Below are 27,072 nucleotides of genomic sequence, written 5' to 3'. Positions count from 1 at the left end.
ATCATTAACTTGCACAAATTGGAATCGATCTAACTATTCTAATCTCTGTAATACGATTTGATGATTAATAGTGTCAAATGCTGCACTAAGGTCTAACAGGACAAGGACAGACACAAACCCTTGATCTGAAGCTATTAGAAGGTCATTAGTGGGTTTTGCCAAGGCTGTCTCTGTGCTGTGACGAGCTCTAAACCCTGAATGAAAGTCTTCATATACATTAGTTTCCTAAAGAAACTCACACAGTTGATTGGCTACAACCTTCTCGAGGATTTTTGACAGGAAAGGGAGGTTGGATATAGGTCTGTAGTTGACTAAAACCTCTGGGTCCAGGGTGGGTTTTTTGAGAAGGGGTTTGATTACAGCTTGCTTAAAGGACTGTGGTACATATCCTGATGATAATGATAGATTGATTATATTCAGTAAAGTAATGTTAATCAGGGGTTGGAATGAACAAACCAAACAAACAAGAAGCTCAGTTAAACATTTTGAGAAATGGTATTTCTAGCAATTAGTAAGAAGAAATAATGAGGAAAAGCTATTGATATATTAATATTAATATATTTGTATGATTATTAACATCCGAATAAAGGTTCTATTTTAATTTGAGTAAATAAAAAACTATTATAAACTCATCCTCTTTGTAGTTTAAATATTACTGAACTGTAGGCCCATTATAAAGAACAAATATGCTTGTCTCTGGATGTCTCATCTATCCCCACTTTAAATTAACAACAAAGCGATCTGATCATTTGAATAGTATATCCATCTCCAGTTTGATAACATCCTGGGATGAAGTTGTAATGGAATCCAGAGGAAATGTGACGGAACGGTGGGGGTTCTTCTGCGAGGACGTTTCCTACACCACCTACAAAACGTCACTGGGACTACGCCGTCTCCACGGTGCTGTCACCCGCCGAGCACGCACCGACTCCGTCTCTCATTGGTCGGTGACTCACACACCTATACTCAGTATTGGGCGACGCATTAGGCCCCACCCCTCTTTTCCGGCACCGCATTTGAAACATCTGACACGAGTCTGGTTTCAAGAGATCAGCACGAGGAGCTGGCGAGCTGTCAGCGATCAAACCTGCAGGATCTGAACTGTGAACACAGACTGGCTGAAGATGTAAGTAGATAGTTGATGTTCTTCATATTGTAACAATGCTTGTTATTTCTCCAAGTCCCTCAATCACCTCCAGCTTCACAAGTGACTATATGATGTGCTGTGTGTGTGTGTGTGTGTGTGTGTGTGTGTGTGTGTGTGTGTGTGTGTGTGTGTGTGTGTGTCAGGTCAGGGCGGGCTCATTAGATTGTGTGGTGTAACAGTTTGTGTAAGCAGCACAGCTGGTGCTTCTGTCCCTCGAGGAAGTAGGTGAAAGTTCCCCAGTGCAAAAGAGCAGCAGCTGATCATGCTCACTTCACATGCTCCTTTACATATTCCGCTGGTGTAGGGCAGTGATCGATGGGCTGCGTAACACTGAATGGATGCTGCTGAGATGCTGAGACATGACCTGTCTACATAATGCATGGATAATCGCAGCTATGTGATGTATTGGACATTTACCAAATCTAATGAAGGAACGCTGCATTGCCTAGTCCTGCACCCAGAACTTGTGTTTTTGTTCTCATACCAGATTTCTAACATGGAAGTTGAGGCGCTCCACTCAGACATCCAGAGTGACCTCCAGTCTGCGCCTATGGGTGCAGGTGACATGGAGGCTGTGGAGGCTCTGATGGCCATGACTAATCACTGGAAAACCAGGAGCTTAGGTCTCAGACACTTCAGACCCCTGACTCCATCCTCGGACTGCTCAGAGGATGACTCTGCCCCTCCAGAGTCCACTGTCACACAGGAATCCCCTATGGTAAGTATTGTGGCACACATGGGCTCAGAGTTTAGTTTTCGCATGCCTGCGTCTCGACTATAGCTTTATGCACAAGAGTATTTTGCATGGTTGTCTATGCTATATTACTATCTATGGAGGTCATGTGATACGATGTTTTTTTTGAATGTATTTTGCAATAAATATAAGGGAATTCTGGTATTTTTCAATCATATGTATCAGTCCTGTAGATTGCCTCTGCCGGCAGCCGTGACATGGTGGCAGTGGCTACAATGCAGTCCTATGGTGCAGTCTGTGAAATGTCCACTTAAAGTGATTTTGTCACCATTAAAAGGTTAAAATTGTTATTCTGCACTCTGCTAAGAATCTGGCAACATTCATAAAGCAGTCTTACTCTGAAGTCTCATGAGACTTGGGTTGTTGCAGAAAGACGGAGGTGGAACTATAATTTGAGAGAGTTAGAGAGAAGAGTTTGGAGAGGAACTATTTTGGCTGAATCTTTTTCTCATGTGGACAATGTCAATGCCAGAGTTTACAGACTAAGAGCTCTGACAAATTGAGGAGCGAAGGAGGAGAGCAACAAGCAGAAGACAGACGAGCTGCTGCATGGTTGTGAGTGAGACTTCTTGAGCGAGACATGTGTTACATAGCTAGACTCTTAGCAAAGACTCAGAATAACAATGTGAGCCTTTTATAAGTGAAAAAACCTTTTACTTATAATTTTGTGGACTGTTGCAGTTGCCCCTTAAGATTACACTGTAACCACTGATGTTGTGTTGCGGCTGCTGGACTAATTCCAAAGTTTTTGTTAGAACCCTTCATTAACACACTTACATTTTCAAAATGATTCCCTTTTAAGTTCTCTTAAAAAAATAAATAACCTTCCTTTCCTTTCAGTGTATGACACCTCCATACAGCCCACCCCACTGTGAGGCCACACATCTACCCTCAGCTGCTACCTTACATCAACCGGCAGTATCTGAACGTCTCACTTGGCCGCCAGCAGATGACGCTAATCTGGTTGCACATACTGCTGCTGCTCAGCAGAGTTTCCAATGCACCAGTGTGATCCGTCACACTGCTGATGGCCAGCACTGCCGCCGCAGCGTCCATCCTGACGGACTCACTGAAGTTCATACTAAGGACTCCAAAAGACATTTGAACTTTGAAGATGGGCTGAACACCAGAGACTCAGAGAAGCTGATTGTAATGCAGACTGACTCACCCCAGAAGCCTTTAACTGTGACTTACCCGGAAGTGGGGAAGGAAAACCAGACTCAGAGGAGCCTTTTAGGCCCAGATGATAAATCAAACATACCTCAGTGTGTCTCTCCTGGTGTAAATGGAGCCTCTCCTGTACCTGTCTACTGCCAAATTCTTTCTGTCTCTTCTCTGTCTGCCACTGTTGTGCAAAAGCCTGTCACAGTTTTGGAGAGTCAACACCAACTACTGACACAAGAACACACACTACAGAAGCCAAAAACCCACACTGCTTCTTCTGCCCGGGCCTTTATTCTTGGGGGTCAGGTTGCACAAGGCCCGCTAATGCTCCTTGTCCCTCAGCTGGCAGTTTCTGCTCTGTACGTTCAGCCAGCGCTGGTGACACCTGGTGGCAACAAGTTACCAGCCATCGCGCCCGCACCTCGTCCTGCATTGCTGCAGCAAAGACAAAGCCCGCTGCAGCCAGAGTTGTCCCGTGTACGAAGTCATGCATGTCCCCTAGAGGACTGCAGCAAGACCTACTTCAAGAGCTCCCACCTCAAGGCCCACATGAGGACACACACAGGTAAGTGACAAGAGATGTGAATAGTAATTTTACTGTGTTTCAATCATGTAACCGAGTCACATGCCAGCATCTGGTGCAGATAACAATTAAAAGAAAGTAGTTAAAAACATTCTTTTATTAGTCATGAAAAGAGATGAGACATCATATGTTCCTCCGTGACGATGCAGTTTCCACTTCACTATCTGTGTTGCATCAGGTGAGAAGCCCTTCAAATGCAAATGGCAGGGCTGTGAGAGGCGATTCGCTCGCTCTGATGAGCTGTCCCGCCACCGCCACGCCCACACGGGAGAGAAGAAGTTTGTCTGCCCCATGTGCCTCAACCGCTTCATGCGGAGTGACCACCTGACCAAGCACGCCCGGAGACACCTAGCAGCGAAGAAGACACCTTGCTGGAGGTTAGGGGTCACCCAGGCTGCTGACCTCGCTCCTTCTAATGAAGCCAACGAGTAAAGATGGTGAAACTGTTTGTCTGGATGTCAGATGTTTTCTTTTTTAGGCTGGGTCACTAAGCACAGAGGATTATGGGCCTGGTTTGTACATGTCTGAGCACTGCTAACTTAAAAGCAAATTAAATAGCAATTAAAGTCTTTAATGTTCCTAATAATTGTTGTTGAACATGAACAAGGTAAAATTTGACTGATAACATTTAACTTCCAACCACTGGGCTGCTTTTAACTGAGGAATTACACTGAAGGAATCAATGTAAATAGTTCTTAAAGCAATCTTTCTTTCTTTTTTTTCACTTTTTCTCCCAAACCAAATGTGTTGTATGTTTACCTCACAGTGATATTTGAATGTTGCATGAGAATTTCTTTGTTAAGATGCAATTTTGCACAAAGCTGTTTTTTGAGGGTGAAATTTAAGTCTTATTAAATGTGAATATATTCTCTATCATTATTCAGTTGAGTCCAGAATTTAATACACCCCAGTTTAACCTGGTATTTAGTCCGATCTTAATCATGATGTTATTTGGATGATGAAGGACTCATGTCCGTGCCAGGTATGAGCCATGGAATTAGAAATTATCCAGAGAAGATATTTCACATGCTGTCACACAGAACATACTTATAATAACTCATGTTTTTCAATAATTCTTAAATGGTTTTTGACCCTTTAGCCTGTCATCACATTATCCATGATGAGATATTGGATTATATTTTTTTGAGCTGTGATTGTACAACTGCATCTTGGTTTCACTAAGTTCAAAATTTATGGTGTTTTTATGATAACATCCCACATTCAGAGTCATTCACAGTCCAGTCAGTGATGTGTTTATTATTGTTCAGGTTGACAAGCACAGCTACAAGTATATATATATATATATATATATACACAGGTAATAACAGGCAAATAAATGCCTGATCATTCATCATGCGTTACACACAGATTGGAAGACAACTTCAGATATGATGCAGAATTTGCAAGTACACTTGCAGCATCAGAACATGTCAATACTTGAAATCTTTTTTTTTTTTAAACAAATCAAACAGAAATTGTAAAATAAGTTTTTAACAGTTTCAGTTTTGATTTCTTTAAAAAAACTAAAAAAACAAGGCCCCTTTCCATGTCAGCTGATTTGCTACTCGTCAACACTTGCTTTGTTCCATCTGCAACACGTGCTGTAGAAAAAAATCTGCTGCTGGTAAAGCCGTCACCTACTGGTCCTTCACTAGCACCTCAGCACACCAAAACACCAGTTTACTGGTGAACACCGAGCCACTAGCTTTCCAACCAACACAAGGGCAGACTGAACGTTTCCAGGAGCGGGTGACTGCACATTGATAACACAGGCTTCCTCAAACAGGTGAATAAATGCACGTTCAGATGTGTAGCAACATAGAGCTGCAAGCCTTCAGTTTAAAACAGCGAGAAAGACACATTTTAAATGACTGGTATGAAGCTTTTATCAAACAAAATAAACTATACAACCAATTAAAATCATTCAAATACATCTTGAGGCTAAGCACCCTACAAGGTCTCAGAACTGTGTTTCTATTTAAATACACTGCTTCACTCTGGAATATATATATATCTTACTTTACAAGACTGGCAGCAGCAGCGGTGATACAAATAATACATTTGTCAATTATTATTCAAAATCATTTCATGTCTACTGTATGAGTGTAAACTGAACTGCCATGGGATACCAAAGCAAAGGGAAGAAGGAATCTTTCTTTGTGGATGCTAATTATCACCTCGGGGTTTCCAGGTCTAATCACAAATTACACTGTACATTAGGCTTTGTAAGATCGATTCTATCTGGTCCCAGCAAGTTCAAGCACTATCTGCACTGTTAATTCACTTCATCCCAGTGGAATGTTGACGAGACGAAGCTAGCAGCAGAACCCAGTAAAGTTAAAGCCCTCCTGTCCTGGTGATTGCTAAGCCGGGACAGAGAGTGCAGCCTCTGTTTGGCAGGTATTGAGGAAATAAGGGACCAATGAGAAGTTCTTCAGTGTAGCCTCCTGGGCAACACCAGTGTCCTGCATTTCAAACCTGGTGGAGCAAAAGGAAAACAAACTTGAGACCAAGGCACACGTATGGTCAGAAGACAAGGATCTCTCAAACTTAGCCATGCAGTTCAATCCTAAAAATACCACGTATCACCTGTCCTTACCAGTCTCTGGAGGAGATTACATAGTATACAGGGGGCGGGGGTGAGTCAGTGGCGGTGCAGAGTGGCTGGCCCAGACTGTAGGCCCCAGCATGGGTGAACATGAGCCAGTCTCCGATATTGAGCTCAGGTAACAAACAGTGCTCCACTACCTGATCCAGGTCATCCCCAGAGGGACCCCACAGGCTGCTGCTGAACACTGCTGCATCCAGGGAGGTGTTCTAATAGCACACACAGAAGAGTTGTTTGTTTGTACATGTATATCAACAATCTGTGTCAGTAGACTGAAGTGTAAGATGTGGTGTTTCACACCTAATAAGATTATGGGAAACACAATCTCGAAGCCTCTGATGACAAATTAGCCTCTGGGGCCACAGCCAATATTTCGGTGCTTCTGGTGTAGAAAGTGGATAACCGGGCCAAGACTATGTTCTCTATTCCCCACACTATTTACAGTCCAACTAGTTTTTTAAGTCCAATGTTTCTCCACACAAAACACAAACAGTGATACCTATTGTAGGTGTTTTAGGTCCAGGCGACATTTTGGCGAATCTCTATTTACAGAAACCTGTGTAAGCATTTTGGTCAATGTGTTTTACCCATTTTGCTCTCCACCTGAACTGTTTTAACTTTAGGCAACCAAAGCCAGCTCAAAGGTGATTGGTCAAATTAGAAACAGAACCAGAAGGCTTCCAGATTTTTCCCATTTCACTTTATAAAAGAAATGGATTTGTTAACATCTTGACCCAGATCATTTTTGTGACTCACCTTGTGAACAGATGGTGCAGCAATCCTTGTTTCAGAGAGTTTGCTGGCAAATGATCCATACACTCCCTCGTTCATGTAGTACTGGAACTCTGGCTCATCGTTTGGATAAAGATCATCTGTTGAGAACGATGTTGAACAAAATCTTTTATAGTGCAACGCATTTATTCTTTAACTTTTTTATATCTTGTTTTATATTACAGCTTGAGATTCACATAGTTGTCTTTGGCGCAGCTGTTGGGCTGACATTACAGAATGCATCAGTGAAAGTGACATCGACTGACCGTGTTTCTGGCGATCTCGTGCCACCACCTCCTTGGAGATGACGTTCACAGCCAAGGTGAAAGCAGAGGACACGAAGAAGCTGCCAGGCTCAGCAATGATGGAGACCCCAGTAGACAGAGGGAAGTATAGGTCCACCATAGACATGACTGCACTATTGATCTGCAAAGAAGATATCAGGTGGAAAAAGTAGGAACCAAAACGGTTAGGCCTCCAAACTTTACAATTAAGACATTATAATCAATCTCCTCGACAACCCCTGAAGAGTGGCTTCAATCAAACCCATCAAAGTAGAAGTAGCACTGACTACAGTGTGTGCTATGGCTGTGCAGCAAAATCTAAACTATTTCAAATGGTACATTTTTTTAATTGATAGATAGATAGATTGTATTTCATAAGATACTGTAAAAAACAATGCAATTCAAATGCAGTACAAGTGACATTGTGGTTAAGCACTTAATCTAAGTATATGGCAAAAACCATGTCATTGCACATTTCTTTACCCGTGCGTTGTGTATGAAATTTACTGACCCGCTCCAGCTGAGTGTCAGAGCCGCTGAAGCCGCCTCCAATGTCCAGGATTTTCATGTTGAAGCCGATTTCCTCCTGAGGCAGACAGAAGCTTGTAAATGTGTAAACAAAATCACAAGTGATCATCAAAGCACTGAGTGTTTCTAGAGTGACCGCAAGTGTCCAAGGGTCGACACTGTGTGTTGGAAGGTGATGGTCACTGAACTGAGCAATGTAACAAGCTACATAACAATGTTTGAAATTACTTACTCCCATATCAAAGACACAGCGGGCATCTGAGATGGCATGAATATACACCTGGTCATCTTCACAGGAGACGGAAATGTTGGACCTTTAGGGTGAAGGTTTCATGGTCAATTTGACACCTAGAAAACTGATCAATTTTATTTATGTAGGAGGCTGGTTGGTTAATTCGAGTGAGTTTTGCATTTCTCTTTGTACACAATCTACACTTGCATTTCTTCAAACTGCTTTATCACAGTGCATTTGTAGAGCTCACCTGACCCCAACGACCTGTACACCCAGTTCCTTAGCTCTCTCCAGCAGATGTCTGCAGTCCTTAAGGGAACAGCCAAATGTCATGCTTATCTCATCGTCCGGGTTCGATGCCTCTGTGGCCACCTGCAGCAGTAGCCTGAATCAACACACAGGAAACAAAGAACCATGGTACATCTTTATTTGATAAAAGCATTTTTGTTGCTCATATAATGAATAGTGAGAAATAACTGAGCCAATTATTTAAGGCAATTTTCATGTCATGTGATCACTGGGGCTGGGATTTAATACTAATACAGTCAAAGACCTACTTGGCATTGGGGTGGCAGCGTGAAATCTTGCGTAGCTCTGCTTCATTATCACACACCAGAAGGTCAATGCCGTTCTTAGCAGCATATTTAATCTGGGAGACCTGTTTGCAGAAACCACTGTAGATGATGTCTTCAGAGGGAATACCATGGCTCTGCACCAGCTCCAGTTCAGGCTGACATACAAAGAGACAAAGACAGAAATGTATTTCAATATTATACAGTATGTGGGCTAGTCAACAGACATTTTATCATATCATGTCCAGAATAACAACTTTTAAAAGGTGAGCAGAGATACACTGACCACTTGGTGGTGCCTACAGCTTGTGGACCACAGGTTGTGTAATACTTTTTTATATAAGTGTACTAGTAGTTGCTTGGAGGGGTGGTATAAAAGATCCACACTTAGTACCATGTGACTGGATGAGAAGTTCTTTAAAACATGTCTGTAAGACTGTGCAGCCTAAACAGTGCTGTGATTATTTCATGTGAAGACACCTGGTCTGACAACAGAGATCTAATATGTTTGTGAGAAAGTACCTTGTTGGTGCATATAAATCCAGTGCCAAGAGCAGCAAGAACTTCAATAACAGCTGGACTGCTGTTGCATCTGACAGTGTAGTAGGGCCGAATTTGGGCCATGTGCGTTCGCCAGCGAACGTGCTGCCTCAGTACGACTCCCAGGTCTGCTACAAAAAATGCATTCCTCTCAGACTGAGGAAGACAGAAGTGGATGAGTCAGAAAAATATGTAAGCTTTGCCTACATGTAACATTACTACATACAGTTAACAAGGCAACACATTAACAGGCGTTTGAGAAAATTATAACAGTAAGAGGTCATGTGCTAAATGTGCATGTTGTTACACTGAGATTCCTTACCAGAGTTTGTTCATAAATGTGGTTGTCAATCACGTCGCAGAGTGCTGTGCCTGCCTCCAGCAGGCCAACAGAATACTGTGGTTCATCAGCAATACCTTTCATCCTCTCAACCGTTTTCCTCTAATCCGACAGGCATAAAGAATGTGGCTAATCTGAGTTGTCTTGCTCGCTCGCTCCTGAGCCCCTGGGGTCCTAGGCTTTTGCAACAAACTGCAAGAAAAGTCAGCATAGACATGATTTTCAAGAGGCAAAACAAATTACACACATTTGGACAATATATGTTTATTACTTGTTTTTTCCTACTCTCATTTATTCATTAGCTGGAAGATAAACTTCTCTGATGTGATCCATAAACAAGCCACTTCAGTGAGCATCCAATCAGAGCACAGAACAGGTTTCATGTTATGGGAAAGCTTTGTGGAAGAGGCCTATTCTTCTGAAAAGCCACTGTGAAAACACAGGGTCTGGGGCACAGGGTTCATTTACTTTACCATCAATTACTCCCAACAATCACCATTAATCCCTGAGCTGGTGACCCGTAAAGGTTCTTTTTGATGGCATTAAGCAAGGTACAATACTGTCTGTGACTCTGTCACAACTTTACTTTCAATAATGTTGCACAATATGTCAGAGATGTGCAGTAGTGACTAGACCACATCTGAAATGACTGTGGCTTTGGGAGGTTAAATGGGGAGACTAAACAATGTGCCTGGAAAGAGTGCTGTGTTCTACACTATGACAAGGCTAATACAAACAGATGAATAGACAGTGGGCCAGGGGTAGAATTTCAGTGCCTACTTGATTTCACTGGGGGAAAAAAAATCTGGGGACTCAAGTGTGTTGGCGTTAATTAGTCCTCAGCTTGAACAGGAGTTAAAGAATGTTGGGAAATGGCTTGACCCTAACGTCTCTTTAAAAATCAACCAGCATTTTATATAACGTGAAAAATGGCTTGACCCTAACGTCTCTTTAATAATCAACCAGGATTTTATATAACATGAAAAAAGTTTCACATATTAGCTATATTCTTGCTATAGTCTACTACTACTACTGCAGATAATAATCAGTCCACAGTGTCCTGTCCTTTTAGTAGAAGTGCTAGAAATAGATCTGAAATGTTAGATCTAATATTAAGGTTTGTGATTTATCTGGGGCAAGCTATTTCTCAATATACCCATCTGTTTCGTCTATCAAGAGTTTCTGTGAAGCAATAACGATGTTTATCCCTGCAAACAGAAACACACACACACACAGCAAAATGATAAATAAACATGGTTTTGCTTGCATGTGTTTCTGCAATGAGAGAGTGCCAACAATGCGATCAAGAGTATGCATTCATTCCTCAGCTCTAATGTACTCACATGGATGAGTCCTGGGAACTCGTCCACCATCAGCTAGGATCCCAAGGTGGCTCGGCGTTGAAGTCAAATGGCTCCCGGTATAGAGCTGCCCCTAAATCCTCTGGATAGTTGTTGTACACCTGCAAAGGGGCAAATGAGGACAGGGCACATTGGAATCAGTCACTGACAGAGAAACAACAGTGACCAGGAGAGAGCGTCCGTTTCTCCGCTGACACAGGCTCCAATCTAACTTCACATTTAATGCTCGGCACAATCACATGCGTTGAGGAAATGTTGGGAGGCGATGGAGGAAGAACAAATGATAGGTTGCAGGATTTACTGGATGAGTGATAAATGTTTTCTGGTGAGACTGTTTTGAATATTTGAAATGTGGTACTCTGAACCGTGCTCCATGATAAAGTACATTGATTCAAGGCAATTATGATGGGTTCAAATGAATTGACATTGCTATGTTACGTGGCGATGGTAGGAAGAGTTTTCAGTCTGATTAACCAAACACTTCACATTCTGCTGCTAATTCACAACCGCATTGAACGCGTCAGACTCCCGTTTCCTTGCTAACTATTGTGACAGGTCGTTTACGTTCATTGATAAAGTTCAGATTAGCCTTAGCTAGCTACGTACAATGCAAATGCTGTACGGGAATCTCTCGTATTTCAACAATGGTGCCACTGAACACTACGTTATATAGTCTTACAATGTATTTCAACTTTCACAACATTGGCCGGTCCATTCAACAACATGCTAATTAGCAAGCTAACAACGCGGTTAGCTAACGTTACTTACGTCTGCTGAAAAGCCAACAGAGGGGACAGAGCGCTTTTTCTTTTTAGGCGGAATTTTTAAAGAGTGGTGGGTTCACAAGGAGAGAAAAGGAAAAGTGCCATGGACGAGGAGGATTAGCTCGAGTGATTGTTGTTCGATGTTGTGCAGGTGCGAGCGGCTGCGGACCATTTGTAACCGAGGGAGAGGACGTCAACAGCGGGGAGAGAGAGGCGCAGACAAGTAGCCCGCTGAAGCTAACACGAGCACATCCGGTTACAGCATCAGAATAAAATGCACGTTCACAAACATATCGCGACGTCTTTTGATTAATGAAGGACATCGATGAAGGAAAAACGTGTGTGAAATATCGTTTTCATCGAGGTTTTCTGGCAGGATTTCTTTCTCATAGTCAGTATAACTTAATCCTTCAAACTATAAGAAGTATTCAAGGTCTGATTCTACCTAAATATGGTTGATCGATCGCAGAGGGGCGGGGTTTAGAGCTGTCAAAAAATACACCTTCCAAAGAAATGACAGATAACATGTGGACTAATGTCATGCATAATAGTAACACAAATAAAAATGGTCTCATTCTAAATAAATATAATTGTGTACTGTGTGAGTATATTTTATATTCTATATAAAAAAGCATCAATCTTCCTTTTTAAGATCCGATTCTAATACCTGAATTTGGAAAACTGCCGATACCAGTTTATTATTATTATTATTGTAGTAGTAGTGGTAGTAAATAAACCAAAAATATGATTATTATCATTATTTACAGTATTCTATCTGTTTTGTGAAAATTTTTGTTTTTGTTCTTTTTTACCTCAATGTTTTGTTTTGTTCTATTGTATTGTGTTTTGTTGTGTTCTGATATACGAGCTGCTATGACGACTTAATTTCCCTCCGGGAATGAATAAAGTAATCTATCTATCTATCTATCTATCTATCTATCTATCTATCTATCTATCTATCTATCTATCTAAAACTCAATGTCACATACAAATAGGTGTAGGAATGCAAATTGCTATGGCAGCTCTTTTAATGTTTTGAAAAACTTCAATCTAGTGCCAAGCATTGCACTATGGGCTTTAAATTCCATCAAGCCCATTACATATTCATAATATCAGACCATGGAATCTAGATCAGTACATGGATCGATGGCATCAGTCAGTGATATCAGATAAGTGACTGATACAGATATTGGAATGGATCTGTCACAATTACAATTCTATATTCTATTCTATATTATTACAACATAATGTTTGAGACACAATGGAAGTTAATTATATCTTCACAAAAACAAAACATAACCACACACAATATATAATAACCTTTATAAACAATAAATAGGGCAGCTTTAAATTTCTTAAGATTACCTGTGTTATGTCTTCATTGTGTTCCCCATGGCTCAGTATTAAGGACAAAATGCTGTCCAATAAAGTGCACAGAATTTTCTCTCTTTCTGTAGCCAAAAATCAACAGTTGCAAAACAGAAGTCCCGTGAGTAATGAGTTAGATGGATGCATGTATTTCTTCTTCAAGTTCAAGCTCAGACTGGATTTGTCCCGTCCCTTTGCCTTTGTTGTTGTGACTTTAACAAGTTGTGCCTGCCTCTGGAAGTGCAGGGTCTGGGGCAGTGTGTTTTTTTCCTAGGAGATACATTTGCATGTCTCCCTCCTCAACAGTGGAGGAGGAGGGTGCCAAGGAACGCTCAACTACTGTAACAGAGTGACAAGCACATACTGTACAGTCATTATCAATTCAAATGTGTTGAACTGGAATACACATAATAACAATTCATTTCAAAATGAGGTACATCTTGAGGTTTTCTAGGATTCAGTGAACATATTTATTAACGATCTTAAACTGAAACATTTGAATTGATAATGACTGCACAGTATGTGCCTGTTTCCATGGAGATTATACTGTATGTTAATCGAAAAGAGCAAAATCCTAAATCTGTATCATCCTGAGTAGCCCACAGCAAATAACAGTGCGTGTGTTTTTTTGCAAACAGTTGTGAATTCTCATAACTGTGACATCCTTCAGAGTGCTGGATTAGCTTTGAGTACTCCTCGGGGACAAAACATAAACAATAGCGGCAATTGTTTCTCCAATAAAACTATTGCTTAGAGTCCATTGTAAAGGCTGGAGAGGCAACGTCTTTGCCTTGCACTGCGACACAAAAGCTATTCCGTGTTTTGTGCCTGTTCTCTCCAACACGAAATGTGCCTATGTTAAATATAAGTCTAATCGCACATACCATCTAAAGTGGCTTCCAGTAACACACAATGTTTGATTCTCATTGTTCGGATCATAATAGCTGTCGCGGGCACTGAGTATGCGACAGCGGGACATGTGTACCACCCACTGTGAGGGAAAATACTCCAGTGGCTGCATTGTGCAGCAGGAATTCTTATTTGCAAACATTGCAAACAGATTACATCAACACACAGACTTGGAAAGACCTTGCGTAGGTTAACCCTAACAGACCAAAGGTCTCCAGTCACAGAGGAAAAAACAACATTGTCCCACAGTGGGGAAAGAAATTATGAAACACCTCCAGCAAATTGCTTATTTATATATATAAGTTAAAGTAAGAAATATATGTTATAAACAGTCAGTTACAATAAGGCACCTGCAAATCTAGTATCTCTCTGTACTTGAATAAGTGACTCTTTAAACCATGAAATTGGTCTTAAGCAACAAGACTCTTGTAAGTGTTGTTAAGTCACTCAGCAATGGATTCTGCTCTTTTTGCCAAAGAATGTTACTCAGTGAAAGGAACTTCGAACTAACTTTTCCTCACACTGATGTGAATGTTAAACAGGACAATACAAAGCAGCCACCTGCAGGAATATAAAAAAATATGCAAAGAGGAATCCTGTTGAAAGACCTGATCTGCTAGTGTGAGAAAATGATTTAACAAGAATGGGGGTGAACATTTAACAGAACCTTTCTCAACACAATCTTTGGTTAAACATTATAAAAAACTAAACATTTAGAATTGGGCATATCAACGTATTTTTAAACTTGAGGCATCTAGTTTATCCAGTTAAACTTTATTTTCTGTTTACATAAACCAGGTTGCATTCAATCAAAGTTGAAATAATTCAAAGCAATATTTTAAAAACACTTGAATACAAATGAATTCAGATTCCTCTTAATTTGTTTGTGTGGCTTTCGTGCATTAAAGCCGTGGACATAAATATTAATGAAACATAGTTTCACACAACATTTTCATCATTGTTTGCAGTTTTTTAATTTGAATGTAGGGAGAAGTCCCCTCAGAGACACATGGATACAAACCAACATATCACTGTCCATTATATCATTTTATTTATATGTTAAAAAAAGGTTTGCTGCTTTTTAATGAATCAGAATATTGAGATTTTAAGTTGTCAGAACTCAGTTTCTGAAGCAAGAGACTAAAGTTTTAATAGTTGGCACAATTTATTTGTTTTTACTTTAAACATTGATAATCTGAGTTTCTAAAGCCTGAGAAATATTGGTTTTTATTTAGAACATAGTGTAATGCCACCTCAAAGGAACAATTTTTATCTCTGGGCTTTCCCTCGACATGTCTTATTCAACAATAGTATCAAGGTGGTGGAGAGACACAGTAAGATATACCATGATGGGCAAACAATAACACAGCCTAAAAAATTATGCACATTTCACCCTTGTTTCCTTTCTGCCAAGATAGAGTGCAGAATAGTCTGTTCATAACTCTGTGTCAGAAGTTATATGAGATAATGTGGTTTATTATAAATGAGGGCTGTCCTGTAAATCAAACTAAATACAGATAGTCAGTCTTTCTTCTGATGATTTGTACAATATCTGACAAATAAATCATGCACACACAGGCACACACATACACATACACACGCACACACACATACGAGCTTGTGTGTGCTTGTGAGCATGCCTGCATATCTGGAAGCAGTGGGTCACTGTCACCAAATTTAGTAAAATGCAAAAAGTTGAAAGATTACACAGGAGATGTACGGTGAGCCTTATTCAATGTTCACAAACATAACTCTGAGACAAATCACAGGTCATGTAATTAAGATGCTTAATGGCTGTTTGCAAGGACGCTGAGTCAAACATGTGTGCGTGACACAGAACAGAATTAAGCCTGTACATAGTTATTTCTCCATTCAATCATTTTTAATGTTAAAATAACATTCTCTCTCTTATTGAACCAGAAGAGATTACACTCAGCAGCAGCCTGTGCTCCGCAGACTGACTGATTGTGACGTGTGTGTGTGTGTGAGTGTGTGAGTGTGCGTGTGTGTGTCCTGATAACATCCCAGCAGACTGGCCTCTAGCCAGCTATGGGCAAACTCACCCTGCCGTTTGATGTCGAGGGTTGGCTCCAGGCAGACCAAGCATTGTGTCCCAAACAATGAACCCCAGGCCCATTGAACTATAAACATGTCCCTTTGGGGGTGTTTTCCTCAGATTCCATACAGGAGACACCCAATGTCAGGAAACTTGACCCGGCTTTTCCAAATTTAGCAACTCTGAAGTCTCAAATGCTGCTGACTTGGCATCCAAGTATGTGTCTGTTTCCCTCTCAAATAATGTAATAATGCCCTTGGAATGTTGAATAAAGGCCCAGGTCTGGGGTGGAGGTCTTGCAATTCAGGAATTTTGTTGAAATGCAATGTAATATAGTATATGTTTTGCTTCTGTTGATCTTTTCCATCAATTTCTTCAGAACTCTGTCACCCTGGTGCTCTGTACAACATGACACCTATTACAGGCCTGTCTGTCCTGTTCCACTAATGGTTTCTTTCATTTTCCCCACGTGATTTGCCCGGTGAATATTTCTTTCTCTAGTGATCGAGGATGCTGTTCAGGTTGTGAGGCAGCTTCAGGTCATTTTTTTAGGATTTGTGATGTTAGGTTGCAGTTGCACGTGCAAAATGAGACTTGCACTCGGCTGTGCTCGCGCTGCAGTACTCCGTGTCCACCAGCTGTGGTCGCTGCTGCGTTTTGCACAGCGAGCAGAGGGAGTGAGAGGCCTTCCGGTTCCTCCGGCAGATCAGCTGACTCTGATGCTGCTGTCAGGAGACCTCAAGAAATGTGGTGCATGGCAACTATGAACATCGTCAAGCCGTAGAAACACACACACACACACACAGCGACGTTTTAACTGGCGACGGCCACATTTTAATACACAGGTGAGTGACGTCGTCGCGCAATCGTCAAACAACCGCATGTGCTGCTGTTGAGAGAAAAGCTAAGTGGCTAACATCCTGCTGGATGCTGCTTGACCTTAACCATCTGTTTTCGTGCCAGCTTCGTTTGACATACACTGTCGTTTAATCAGCGCTTAAGGCTTTAATACGTTCTGTAACTATTAGAAAGTAATTACGACTGGTTCAGAAACATTACACTCGTTTTCAAGGGATGTGAACCCCAAACATAGCATCATTTCACTAGCTTTCTTAATGACAACAGCGCAGGGAGCTCACAGTTAGCTAACAACAGGAGACGTGCACGCTATTTTAGCGGTGTCGTAACCAAAGCAGTGCTAATGATACAATGACAGAATCAGTGGAGCACAAACTTCATAGTTTTGTAACGTGAACGATAACAAATCCAGGCACACGAGTCCAAACCTGCCCCTCCTCTCAGTTCTGTCTAGCTGCACCAGTGCTGTAATCATGACAGAGTTCTGGCTGATCTCTGCACCTGGAGAGAAGACCTGCCAGCAGACATGGGACAAAATGATGGCAGCCACCACACGCACCAACAGCCTATCCGCCAACCACAAGTTCAACATACCAGACCTCAAGGTGAGCATGAGGTGCAATCGCTCTTTGTTGGTTCTGCGCACTTTCCCCCCCACGTGCACAGCCGTAACTTTGTGATAATGTGGAATATACAGACTTAACATTCAAGTAATACATCGTGGACAAAATGTTGTATTTAAAAAGTTCGTCAGCAGTTACAGATTTAGTCTAATATCAAAGCCACTCACCTTGTATATCCACTGTCAAGAATAAGCCGATTCTGTACATTGGAAGCAGCCTTTCCACAGATCTGTTTCCTGCATGATGAAGCGTTGATTAAGCGTCAAAAGTTTTGTCCACAGAGCAGTTCAGCTCGTCCAGATCCTCTCTGTGTTGAAGGTGAGGTAACCTCGCTGACCTTGCGGCCACATGGGGCTGTGATGTTCTCCTGGAACTGTTAGAGATGCATGAGCAGGTCTGGACAAAGAGGCGCCGTCCTAAACACATAGGGCCCCCTGGATGTCACTGTGGGCTGATTAAACCCCAGATGTCGCTGTTTAAACACAACCCTGCTGACCCAGATCCCATGACTAAAAAGTCAAAAGTTGTAATGCATTGACTCTAACCAATGCTGCAATTACTCTACTATTTCTCTGACGTTCTCCACTTCTGTCCGCCCTGGGAGAGGGATCCCTCACACGTGGCTCTCTCTGAGGTTTCTACGTTATTTTTTTCTCTGTTACAGTTTTTTCCAATTGCTAAAACACAATTTTGCAAGCGAGGCTGGTTTTATCAAAATACTTATCAAGATATAATACTCACAAAACCACACACCCAAACTGCAAAATACCTCATATATCCTGCAAAATGAAGCACTGCAACCAAAACTACATATAGCATTATCAAAATCAAACTTTTGCACCAAATGGCACACACTTCATTCATATTACCAGATTTTTGTTTAACCAACTACACACTGTTGGGCATAATGAAAAGCACTCTCATCTTTTGTATACTTTGCCATAATACTAAAATAGTTCGAATTGTAGATTTTTTATTTTTCACCCAACAAGTCAATACAACATATGCAGAGCAGATATATTTACATCTGAGTGAACAAAAATATGCTCACAAAAAACAGTAAACTGAAAAAGAAAATTGCAGAAAAAATATATAGAAAAAAGAGGCAAGAAAAATAAAGGTGCTCACCTGTGGTCTTTTCATAGTTCATTCCTGATTGAAGTGGTAACAATTAACCATTGAAGCGTTTGGCCTGGTGACACATATATTGACCACTTAGTTCATGTAGTGTCGTTTTGAATGGCAGTGTTTTGAAATGGCAAACATGTGCCATTTTGAATTGCAAAATGTGTGTTAAGCAGAAAATGTGTTTAGACCTTTGGAGACATGAGGAGAGGTTTTGCTCTCTGTGTCAGATTAAATAATTGTGCTATGTCATTTTAGTGTTTTAGCAATTGGAAAAAACTGTAAAAGGGTTTTTTGGTAGTTTTTTCCTTACTCTTGTTGATGGTTAAGGGCAGAGAATGTCACAGCTTGTTAAAGCCCCATGAGACAAATTGTGATTTGTGAATATGGGCTATACAAATAATATTTGATTGATTGATTGATGTTTTATCTACTTTCTGCTTTTTTTGTCCAAAAACAGGTTGGGACTCTAGATGTCTTGGTTGGACTGTCGGATGAGCTGGCCAAATTAGACTCATTTGTTGAAAGGTGAGCTACTTGCAGTATGCTGACCTGAATTGAATTTTGATATTCTCTGTCTATGAAATATAATCAGTTAAGTGATTAAATTGAGTTTTTATAAACAGATAAAAAAAGCTGTCTGTATTTTAAACAGCATTTCAAAAGTTCCCCTTAACCTGTGCAGTGCTCCAGACTCGCTGATGTAGCAGGTTTATCACTCCACAATTCTTTCCCTTCTTTGTAACAATGAGGAATTTCACAGGGGCCCGAGGCTAGCTAGCCTCGCGGTCTAAACTTGGCAATTTACAGTTGGGTGACACACCAGTAGCTTTTTCTTTCGTCATATTTATACCTGATGACTTATGTGCCACAAGAATGTTTGACTGCTGTTTATAGTCTTTTGAAAATTTGACATCAAAACACACACGGCCATGACTGCCCGAGTTATGCTTTGCTTACTCTGTAGATTTTTCCAAGACGGTGAGAAAGACCAACTTTGCAACATGGTTCCATTTGTTGGACCAAAGTCTGACTTTATTCCCTTTTGAAGTTTCCATCTAGAATGTGAAAAACAGAGAACCTAAACTAATGAAAACTGCACCCATCGATGTATCTTTTTTATTGTTATTTGATCTTTAACTAGTGAATTCAATGTTTTAATGTCATTATATGAACAATGAAATACATTGCAGATAATTGAATTTAAGCTCAAGAGGCAGATGTGCTGTCTTATGAACTCTTCAGATGTGATATGTGACAATTCTGCAATTGACCTATTAATTCCACAAACTGAATCTGTCTGTCTCACGAACTGTCTTATCGATGTCACACTTGGCAAATACTGATTAAACGACAGTGTATGTCAAATGAAAGACATACAACCCCCATTTATAATAGACAACTGATAACAGCTTTATTTATTTTTATGGTTTTATTTTGCAATTATTTTTTTCATTGCTACGGCTAAAATATTCCCTTTCTAATAGCTTTTAAGTTGTATTTGATTTCTGGAAACCCCCCAGTGTCTTGTGACCCCACCCAGGGGTCTCGACCTCTACTTTGGGGACCACTGATCTCTTTTACCTGTGGACACAGCTCCTCTGTGATGTACCGCCGAACAGTGTGGTCAAAACTTTTAAACCCAGAAAGTCTGCCATGTTATAAATCGCCTTGTCAGGAAATAACTTTAACAGGGACATGTGAAACTTTCTGATGTGTATGTATGTTTGTGTAAAATTTGGAGGATGGCGCTCATGTGAGCATGTGCAGGGTGAGTGTACAGTTTACTCTGGCTTTGTGCTCGCATTTTGTGTTGGCATGGTGTGTTTTGATGTCTCCCGGCTGTTCACAGTGTGGTGAAGAAGGTAGCTCAGTACATGGCCGACGTGCTGGAGGACAGTCGAGACAAAGTACAGGAGAACCTGCTGGCCAATGGAGGTACAGTGATGGTTCCAACACAGTGTCTTTTAAAACTTCACTACCAGAAACTTAACTCGGGTAATAAGTCTTTTGCTGTCTTTCTTCAGTTGATCTTGTCACCTACATCACAAGATTTCAGTGGGACATGGCAAAATATCCCATCAAACAGTCACTTAAAAACATCTCTGAAATCATCTCAAAGGTGGGTCTGACCATTCAACTGGAAAATATAGAGATAATGAGAAAATAATTTGGAATAATTTACTTTTTCACTGTATTTGTGTCCTTTTTAACGTAGCTTAATGATTCCAATGCTAACTAGGTAGTGTTCTTGAATACAAAACAAGTGTGTCATGAATGCAATGTTACTGTGTATTTCATTTATAATCATTTCCATGTTGCTTTTCATCCTTCTCAGCAAGTAACCCAGATTGACAATGACCTGAAGACAAGAGCCTCTGCTTACAACAACCTGAAGGGAAACCTGCAGAATTTAGAAAGGAAGAATGCGTAAGTAATCCATAGACACTAAAATGCATCTTTAACATAAAGAAAAAAACAAAATAATAATAATAATAATGTGGCCACAGAAAACAGGGCTCAGTAAAAATTCATTATGACCAAAAATAATTTTTTCCTATTCTCATAATTCAGTGTGACTATTAGCCGAAGGAACTTTTTTGAACAGCTGTTGGCTGACAGCATATCCAATAGACACCAAAACAATAAAACTGTCATTCCAAAAACCTCCTTAATTAGATCTGGCTGATACAGCTGCATCAATCTTCAGTCAACGCACTGATTGGTTTCTTCTTAGCCCGAGATTATTCGTCAGTTAAGATACTGGACGTGTTCTATGACCACGTCAGCATGGTCTTAGAAGTAACTGCCCCGCAAATGCTTTGTGAACTCCAGGCACCATCACTATGTCACATCCATGTTTTTGTACCACTGCTGTGTGCCATTAGGGGGAGCCTGCTGACCAGGAGTCTGGCCGACATTGTCAAGAAGGAAGACTTTGTGCTTGACTCAGAGTACCTCATTACTATGCTGGTAGTTGTTCCAAAGTGAGTATTACTTCAACAGTCAAACACATATTGCAATTATGGGGGAATAATGCATTAAAACAGATGAAAGATGTATTTTATCGTGCTGTCATGTTCTGTCAGGACGGGATACACTGACTGGCAGAAAACATACGAAACACTCGCCGAGATGGTGGTGCCTCGATCCTCAAAGTGAGTGATATCATCATTTCAAAGGAAACAGACATTTTATTAGAGAAACCCTGTCATGTCTCTTAATTTTTACACATTATTAATCATTATTATTGTGTCACATGATTTTGATTTCATCTGTATTTTTACCAATTTCTTGTATTATTATTCTCATATACTGCCTGTACTTTAAAGTTATCTTTCCAGCTTCATTACAACAGTATAACATGTGCCTTACTTTTCTTCCAGTCTGCTATTTGAGGACCATGACAGCGGCCTGTTTGGTGTCACTCTGTTCAGGAAAGCTATGGATGACTTCAAACACAAAGCCAGAGAGAACAAGTACGAACAGTTAAATATACTTTACTATTCATAAAAGTGTGTGAATCACAAAATAGATGTGTGAAAAGAGTCTAAAAAAAGAAATTAAGCTTAGTTTCAAAGGAGGCCAAATTGGAGGGTAGATAGAAATAGCTCCAACAGAGCTGCAGCGATCACAGGCTGTAAAAAAAAAACAATTACATTATTTTCACAGATTTTTTATATTCATTATAAACTGAGGTTGACCTCTGTCCACTCCATCTTACTTCCAGGTTCACAGTGAGAGACTTTCAGTACAATGAAGTTGAGATGAAGGCAGACAAAGAGGAGATGACACGGCTCTCCACCGATAAGAAGAAGCAGTTTGTAAGTGAAATGGACACTGAGAAATGTTCAAACTTGTTTTAAAAGTGATAAAAATTGACCTAAATTTTGTTTGGGCATTTCTTATGCCTGTGCACCGCGACCGCCAGCGGCAGGTCGATGGTCAAGTTCACAGTGGCCTTGTGACTGTGATATATCAGAAACCTCAAGAGGGAATTTCATTACACTTGGCACAAACAATCACTTGGATTCAAGCATGATCTAGGGACAGCTGTGCCTGCTTTGGTAAAGTCGTCCTCTTATCGGAAGGTCTGTGGTTCAATCCCAGTCTTCCCTACTCCTCATGACGAAGTGTCCTCGGGCAAGATACTGAATCCCATATTACCCCTTCTATAGATGCACTTTATGAATGAGTGTGTGACTGGGTGAATGACAAAAAACGGTACTATAAAGAGCTTTGAGTGGTCATCAAGACTAGAAAAGCTCTATTTAAATACTGAACTATACAACAAATCATCCTTTGACACATTAAAAATAATTTTCAACAATCTCTGCTTACAGCATCGTTACCTGGCATTCCACATTACTTGGCAACAATGAACAACTAACCCTGGTTACAGCATCGTTACCTGGCATTCCACATTACTTGGCAACAATGAACAACTAACCCTAACACACTTTTTTGATTTTTTTAATGAACCATTTTCAGCTGATGTTAGCGAGTGTGCATAAATGAAAAACTACTGGCTACTGGTGTGAAGAGGATCAAAAAACATGTGTCATTCACAGAAATGTTTAACATTAGTGTGAAATGTAGGAATGAAATAATTGAAACAGATTTTATCAAATGATTCAAGGGGCAGTGATGCATGAAAATGTTTTATTCAAATTTAAAGTTCCCCATAAGATTCTGCTATACTTTAAAATCATGTTAATTGTATTGTTTCCATATTTCAGTGTGTTGTCAAATCCATTTACACATGCTCTGTCCCCTGCAGGGAGCCTAAGACAGGATGAAGTACTATAAATGAATGGCTCTTGAAGCTCTTCTAACCCTAAGGTGTGTTTCCTCTGTAGGGGCCACTTGTTCGATGGTTGAAAGTGAACTTCAGTGAAGCTTTCATCGCATGGATCCACATTAAAGCACTCAGGGTCTTTGTGGAATCTGTTTTAAGGTGCAGTAATCAAACGACACAGTCATAATCACACTCATGTATAGAACTACACAGAAGCTGAACACATAATGACGTGACACTTATATGCATGTGCGACGTGTTGTTCCTGCAGATACGGGCTGCCGGTGAACTTTCAGGCCATGCTGCTGCAGCCCACCAAGAAGACCATGAAGAAGCTGCGGGAGGTGCTCAACGATCTGTACAAGCATCTGGACAGCAGTGCAGCTGCTATCATTGATGTGAGTACTCTGTATCATTTTACTGTACTTCCTGCATGGTCACAGCATCCAGAAGAACACCAGCATGTGCTAATTCAAACATTTAATAATATGATTATCATGGAATAAATGATGATATAAAATATCTCAGCAAGTGTTTAATCCATAAATGAAATGATAATATATACAATATCCCCCAAATAATTTAAAATAATTATTTTACAAAATGTCTCTTTTCAAAACTTAAACTTCTTCCCCAACTTTATTCTTGAATACATTCATATGTTTTAGCTTTTCTAACATTTTAATAAAGTTCCATTAATTTCACATGTAAACTTTATATTTTAGTCCATTCAAGAACAGAACCTGTTATGTGTCCTATGTCTATAATGCATACCAAATCTATTGATCTAGAGAAGAGGAGACAAAATAAAGTTGACTAAAAACAGACATAAACACTGTCAGATTCTGACTGCGCTGCTCATGGAGACTGTTCTGCATCACGATAGAAAAGATAGAAAAAAGTGTAGAATAGAAGAAAGGGTCCAAATCTTTAAAATAAATTATTTTCTCTTTGGTATGTTATACCAATTAGTATATAGTATATATTTATCACATAATTATTCACTGTATTATTATCTTATCATGAATATGACTTTTGATTAAATAAAATAATCTTAATATTCTAAAGTATACATTTTGAAGTTTGAAGTTAAATGCAGGGAAACCTGTTTATGCTACATCAACTACTTCACCTCAGTTATCCTCATATTACCACAACACCAGCTAGTTTTAACTAAAGAGTAATAATGGGGAGCTGTGTTTTCATTCTTTGTATTGCACCTGTTTGACAGCATTAGGGGAATTTCATTTTGGAGATGATTGCAGATGCTATAGTCATCCCAACATGCTGCTTGCTCACACTAATGTTTCTTATTGTCGTATATCCAGTCTGCGATGGACATCCCAGGCTTGAACTTGAGCCAGCAGGAGTATTATCCTTACGTCTACTACAAGATCGACTGCAACCTGTTGGACTTCAAAGTTTAACTCCTCTGGTACGAGCCTCCCCATACACCTCCCACTGTCCTAGTTGTCCCTCTCCTCACTGCCGCCTCTCCACGTCTGCTGCTTGAATGAAAACGCTGCACCTTCATTCCTCATGGTGAAAAGGCTCATCAACGAGCTCCTACCACTTTTACAACCAAGGGACTAAAAAGACTTTTAAATATTGTTTTGTTTACAGCACATGTTTCTTCTCAAGCCACAGAAATCATTTTTTTGATGTTAAAATAATTAAGAATTGGTCTTGTTGTACGTTAACTGTGTCATTCCACATGTTCTGGTGCGTGTTGATAGCTGCATCTTCTGTATTGGTGTTTACATATGGGCAGTGATATCATCGTACCCATGGCAACCAGATCTGTGTTTCTGAGATTGTGGGTTGTTCCTGCAAACATTGTGAAACAAAGATGTTATACGTGCGTGTGTGTGTCTGTGTGCTGTTTCATGTTCTGTATATTCGCTGTCAAACAGAGATCTATATCTGAGTAATGTGTAAGACATTGATTGAATAAATATGATTGATGATTAAATCATATCAAATATGTGTCAGATTGGGAATTGTTTAGTAATTAGAAAGAAACAGTCTGATCTGATGTTTGAACAGAATCCAGAGTATGAACGTGATGTGGTCATATGGAGACATTCATGTGAGAGAATTAACACATAGCAGTGCCTGTGTGTATCATATAATGAGTTTCTCTGTATCCTCGTAACGAATCATGATCATCTGTAGAGCCACGGGCATTTTCAAGCATACTTCCTTTGGAATGTATATAGCTGCAAGTGAAATGTATTGAGTTTCAACATGGAGGAGACCAGACAGACACCTTGGATGAGGCCTGGTCATGATTGGTGAGTGTGTTTTAGTGCACACAAAAGCTCCGCTCGGAATCACAGATGCAAGCTTGGGAAAGGACCAGCAAATACATTCATGGTCTGCCCTGGTCACCCTTTTAACACAAACACTCACCAAGCACTTTATTGGTAATGAGACACTTGTTATGCAGATTTCCTCCCTTTGCTCTCAGAACAGCGGCAGGTTTTCCTAGATGTGATCTGACAATTTTCCTTTGAGATTCTGTTCCATGTTGATCTGGCTGCATGACATCATTCCAGCAGACCTGTCAGCTGCATATTCACGCTGCAAATCTCCGGTTCTACCACATCACAAGCATGCTCTGTTGGATGTCTGGTGACTGGGGAGGTTACTGAAGTTCGAGACTATTGCTTTATGACACGGAGCATTATTCTCCATTAAAAGATGGTTGACTGACAATAAGAGATTAACATAGTTAGCAATGATACTCAGAAAGGCTGAAGCATTCGAACAATGATGAATTGGTATTAAGTTTGAGGAATTTGTTGAGCATCCTTACACAGCACATCTGCTTTGAACAGAGCCCGTCTCATTCCACAAATACTCTCTTCTCTCTGAGCAATACCCAAGGCTAGGTTATAGATAAAAGGCAAACTAGCGTTAAATTGTAATGTGTATGATCAGGGACTTTCATATTCAGATCTAGGGTCTCATACAGAGAGACTCCAACTCATCTCTTCATCAGAGCAGAGGTGGAGAGGCAAGACATAGGGACACTACGAGATTTATTTTATTTATTTAGGAATGTGTGCTTTAGGTTGAAGTGTGCAAAAAGATGCCATTACATACATGTTTACATGGGTGATCCGAGGTGGGGAGGGAAGGAGTTAAGTTTGGATGCTGTGTGAAACATCTTCAGATTTGCTCACAGTTGCTCATGTTACTCTGTTAATGTTGATATTGTTTGTCGTTGTTCGTCAATAGTACTTCCACATAATCCGTCTACCTGATTAGTGCTGTAGCTAAATTTAACCCAATTACATTTAACTCAGTATCATCCATCCATTTAACCAACGAGTTCTTCAAAAACCCTATAGTTCCGCTGAGATGGACCATCTTGTTGATAGCTCTGTTAACTCACTATGATTAACATTAGACTCCAGAGCATTTTAAATTAGCTCCCTGGTACAATTCCAACACACATGAATTAAAACAAGCGTCAAGAACACTAGAAAGCTCCAACTGTGTTGAAAAGTCCCTCCACAAAGCAAGAGCTGCCTACTATTCCACATTCATAGAGGAAATAAAAAAACAACCCCATGTTTCTCTTCAGTATTCCTCTCTCCCTGAATAGCAATGTCTTCATGAACTTCTTTAACGATAAAATTCTTACTATCAGAAATAAAATCTACCATCTCCTGCCATCAG

The 27,072-nt window shown here is 40.3% G+C and overlaps 3 protein-coding genes across 8 annotated transcripts; 2 read left to right on the top strand and 1 right to left on the bottom strand.

The window, feature by feature from the left end:
* The first annotated feature begins 896 nt into the window (after nucleotides 1-896).
* Nucleotides 897-4,527, top strand: LOC109632057 (Krueppel-like factor 10). 4 transcript variants are annotated; one of them, XM_069537363.1, is made up of 5 exons: nucleotides 897-1,126; nucleotides 1,452-1,549; nucleotides 1,635-1,865; nucleotides 2,742-3,630; nucleotides 3,827-4,527. In XM_069537363.1, the coding sequence occupies exons 3-5, from the start codon at nucleotides 1,644-1,646 to the stop codon at nucleotides 4,078-4,080; spliced, it is 1,365 nt and encodes a 454-aa protein (XP_069393464.1). In that variant the 5' UTR covers nucleotides 897-1,126; nucleotides 1,452-1,549; nucleotides 1,635-1,643; the 3' UTR covers nucleotides 4,081-4,527. The 4 variants fall into 4 exon arrangements, with proteins under 4 accessions (XP_069393464.1, XP_069393462.1, XP_069393463.1 ...); XM_069537361.1 differs by having other exon boundaries at nucleotides 1,452-1,865; XM_069537362.1 differs by lacking the exon at nucleotides 1,452-1,549 and having other exon boundaries at nucleotides 899-1,126.
* Nucleotides 4,528-4,878: 351 nt separating this feature from the next.
* LOC109632058 (antizyme inhibitor 1) lies at nucleotides 4,879-17,648 on the bottom strand. Of its 3 annotated transcripts, none has more exons than XM_069537364.1 (12): nucleotides 17,630-17,648; nucleotides 10,867-10,985; nucleotides 9,506-9,715; nucleotides 9,166-9,339; nucleotides 8,629-8,801; nucleotides 8,322-8,456; nucleotides 8,072-8,153; nucleotides 7,823-7,897; nucleotides 7,294-7,453; nucleotides 7,013-7,128; nucleotides 6,248-6,465; nucleotides 4,879-6,126 (listed from the first exon to the last, which is right to left on the bottom strand). In XM_069537364.1, the coding sequence occupies exons 3-12, from the start codon at nucleotides 9,605-9,607 to the stop codon at nucleotides 6,012-6,014; spliced, it is 1,350 nt and encodes a 449-aa protein (XP_069393465.1). In that variant the 5' UTR covers nucleotides 9,608-9,715; nucleotides 10,867-10,985; nucleotides 17,630-17,648; the 3' UTR covers nucleotides 4,879-6,011. The 3 variants fall into 3 exon arrangements, with proteins under 3 accessions (XP_069393465.1, XP_019946724.2, XP_019946723.2); XM_020091165.2 differs by lacking the exon at nucleotides 17,630-17,648 and adding an exon at nucleotides 13,014-13,250; XM_020091164.2 differs by lacking the exon at nucleotides 17,630-17,648 and adding an exon at nucleotides 11,653-12,102.
* Nucleotides 16,609-25,367, top strand: LOC109632059 (V-type proton ATPase subunit C 1-A). The gene is made up of 13 exons (XM_020091167.2): nucleotides 16,609-16,826; nucleotides 17,284-17,444; nucleotides 19,048-19,115; nucleotides 20,440-20,525; nucleotides 20,615-20,709; nucleotides 20,926-21,017; nucleotides 21,476-21,574; nucleotides 21,677-21,745; nucleotides 21,974-22,066; nucleotides 22,318-22,411; nucleotides 23,447-23,544; nucleotides 23,657-23,783; nucleotides 24,714-25,367. The coding sequence occupies exons 2-13, from the start codon at nucleotides 17,313-17,315 to the stop codon at nucleotides 24,810-24,812; spliced, it is 1,152 nt and encodes a 383-aa protein (XP_019946726.2). The 5' UTR covers nucleotides 16,609-16,826; nucleotides 17,284-17,312; the 3' UTR covers nucleotides 24,813-25,367.
* The last annotated feature ends 1,705 nt before the right edge of the window (nucleotides 25,368-27,072 follow it).

Source organism: Paralichthys olivaceus, chromosome 13, assembly GCF_024713975.1.
Source record: "Paralichthys olivaceus isolate ysfri-2021 chromosome 13, ASM2471397v2, whole genome shotgun sequence".
In the NCBI taxonomy this organism is placed as follows: Eukaryota; Metazoa; Chordata; class Actinopteri; order Pleuronectiformes; family Paralichthyidae; genus Paralichthys; species Paralichthys olivaceus.
The sequence above is the reverse complement of the archived record's forward strand: the minus strand, read 5'-3'. Positions and strand labels throughout refer to the sequence as shown.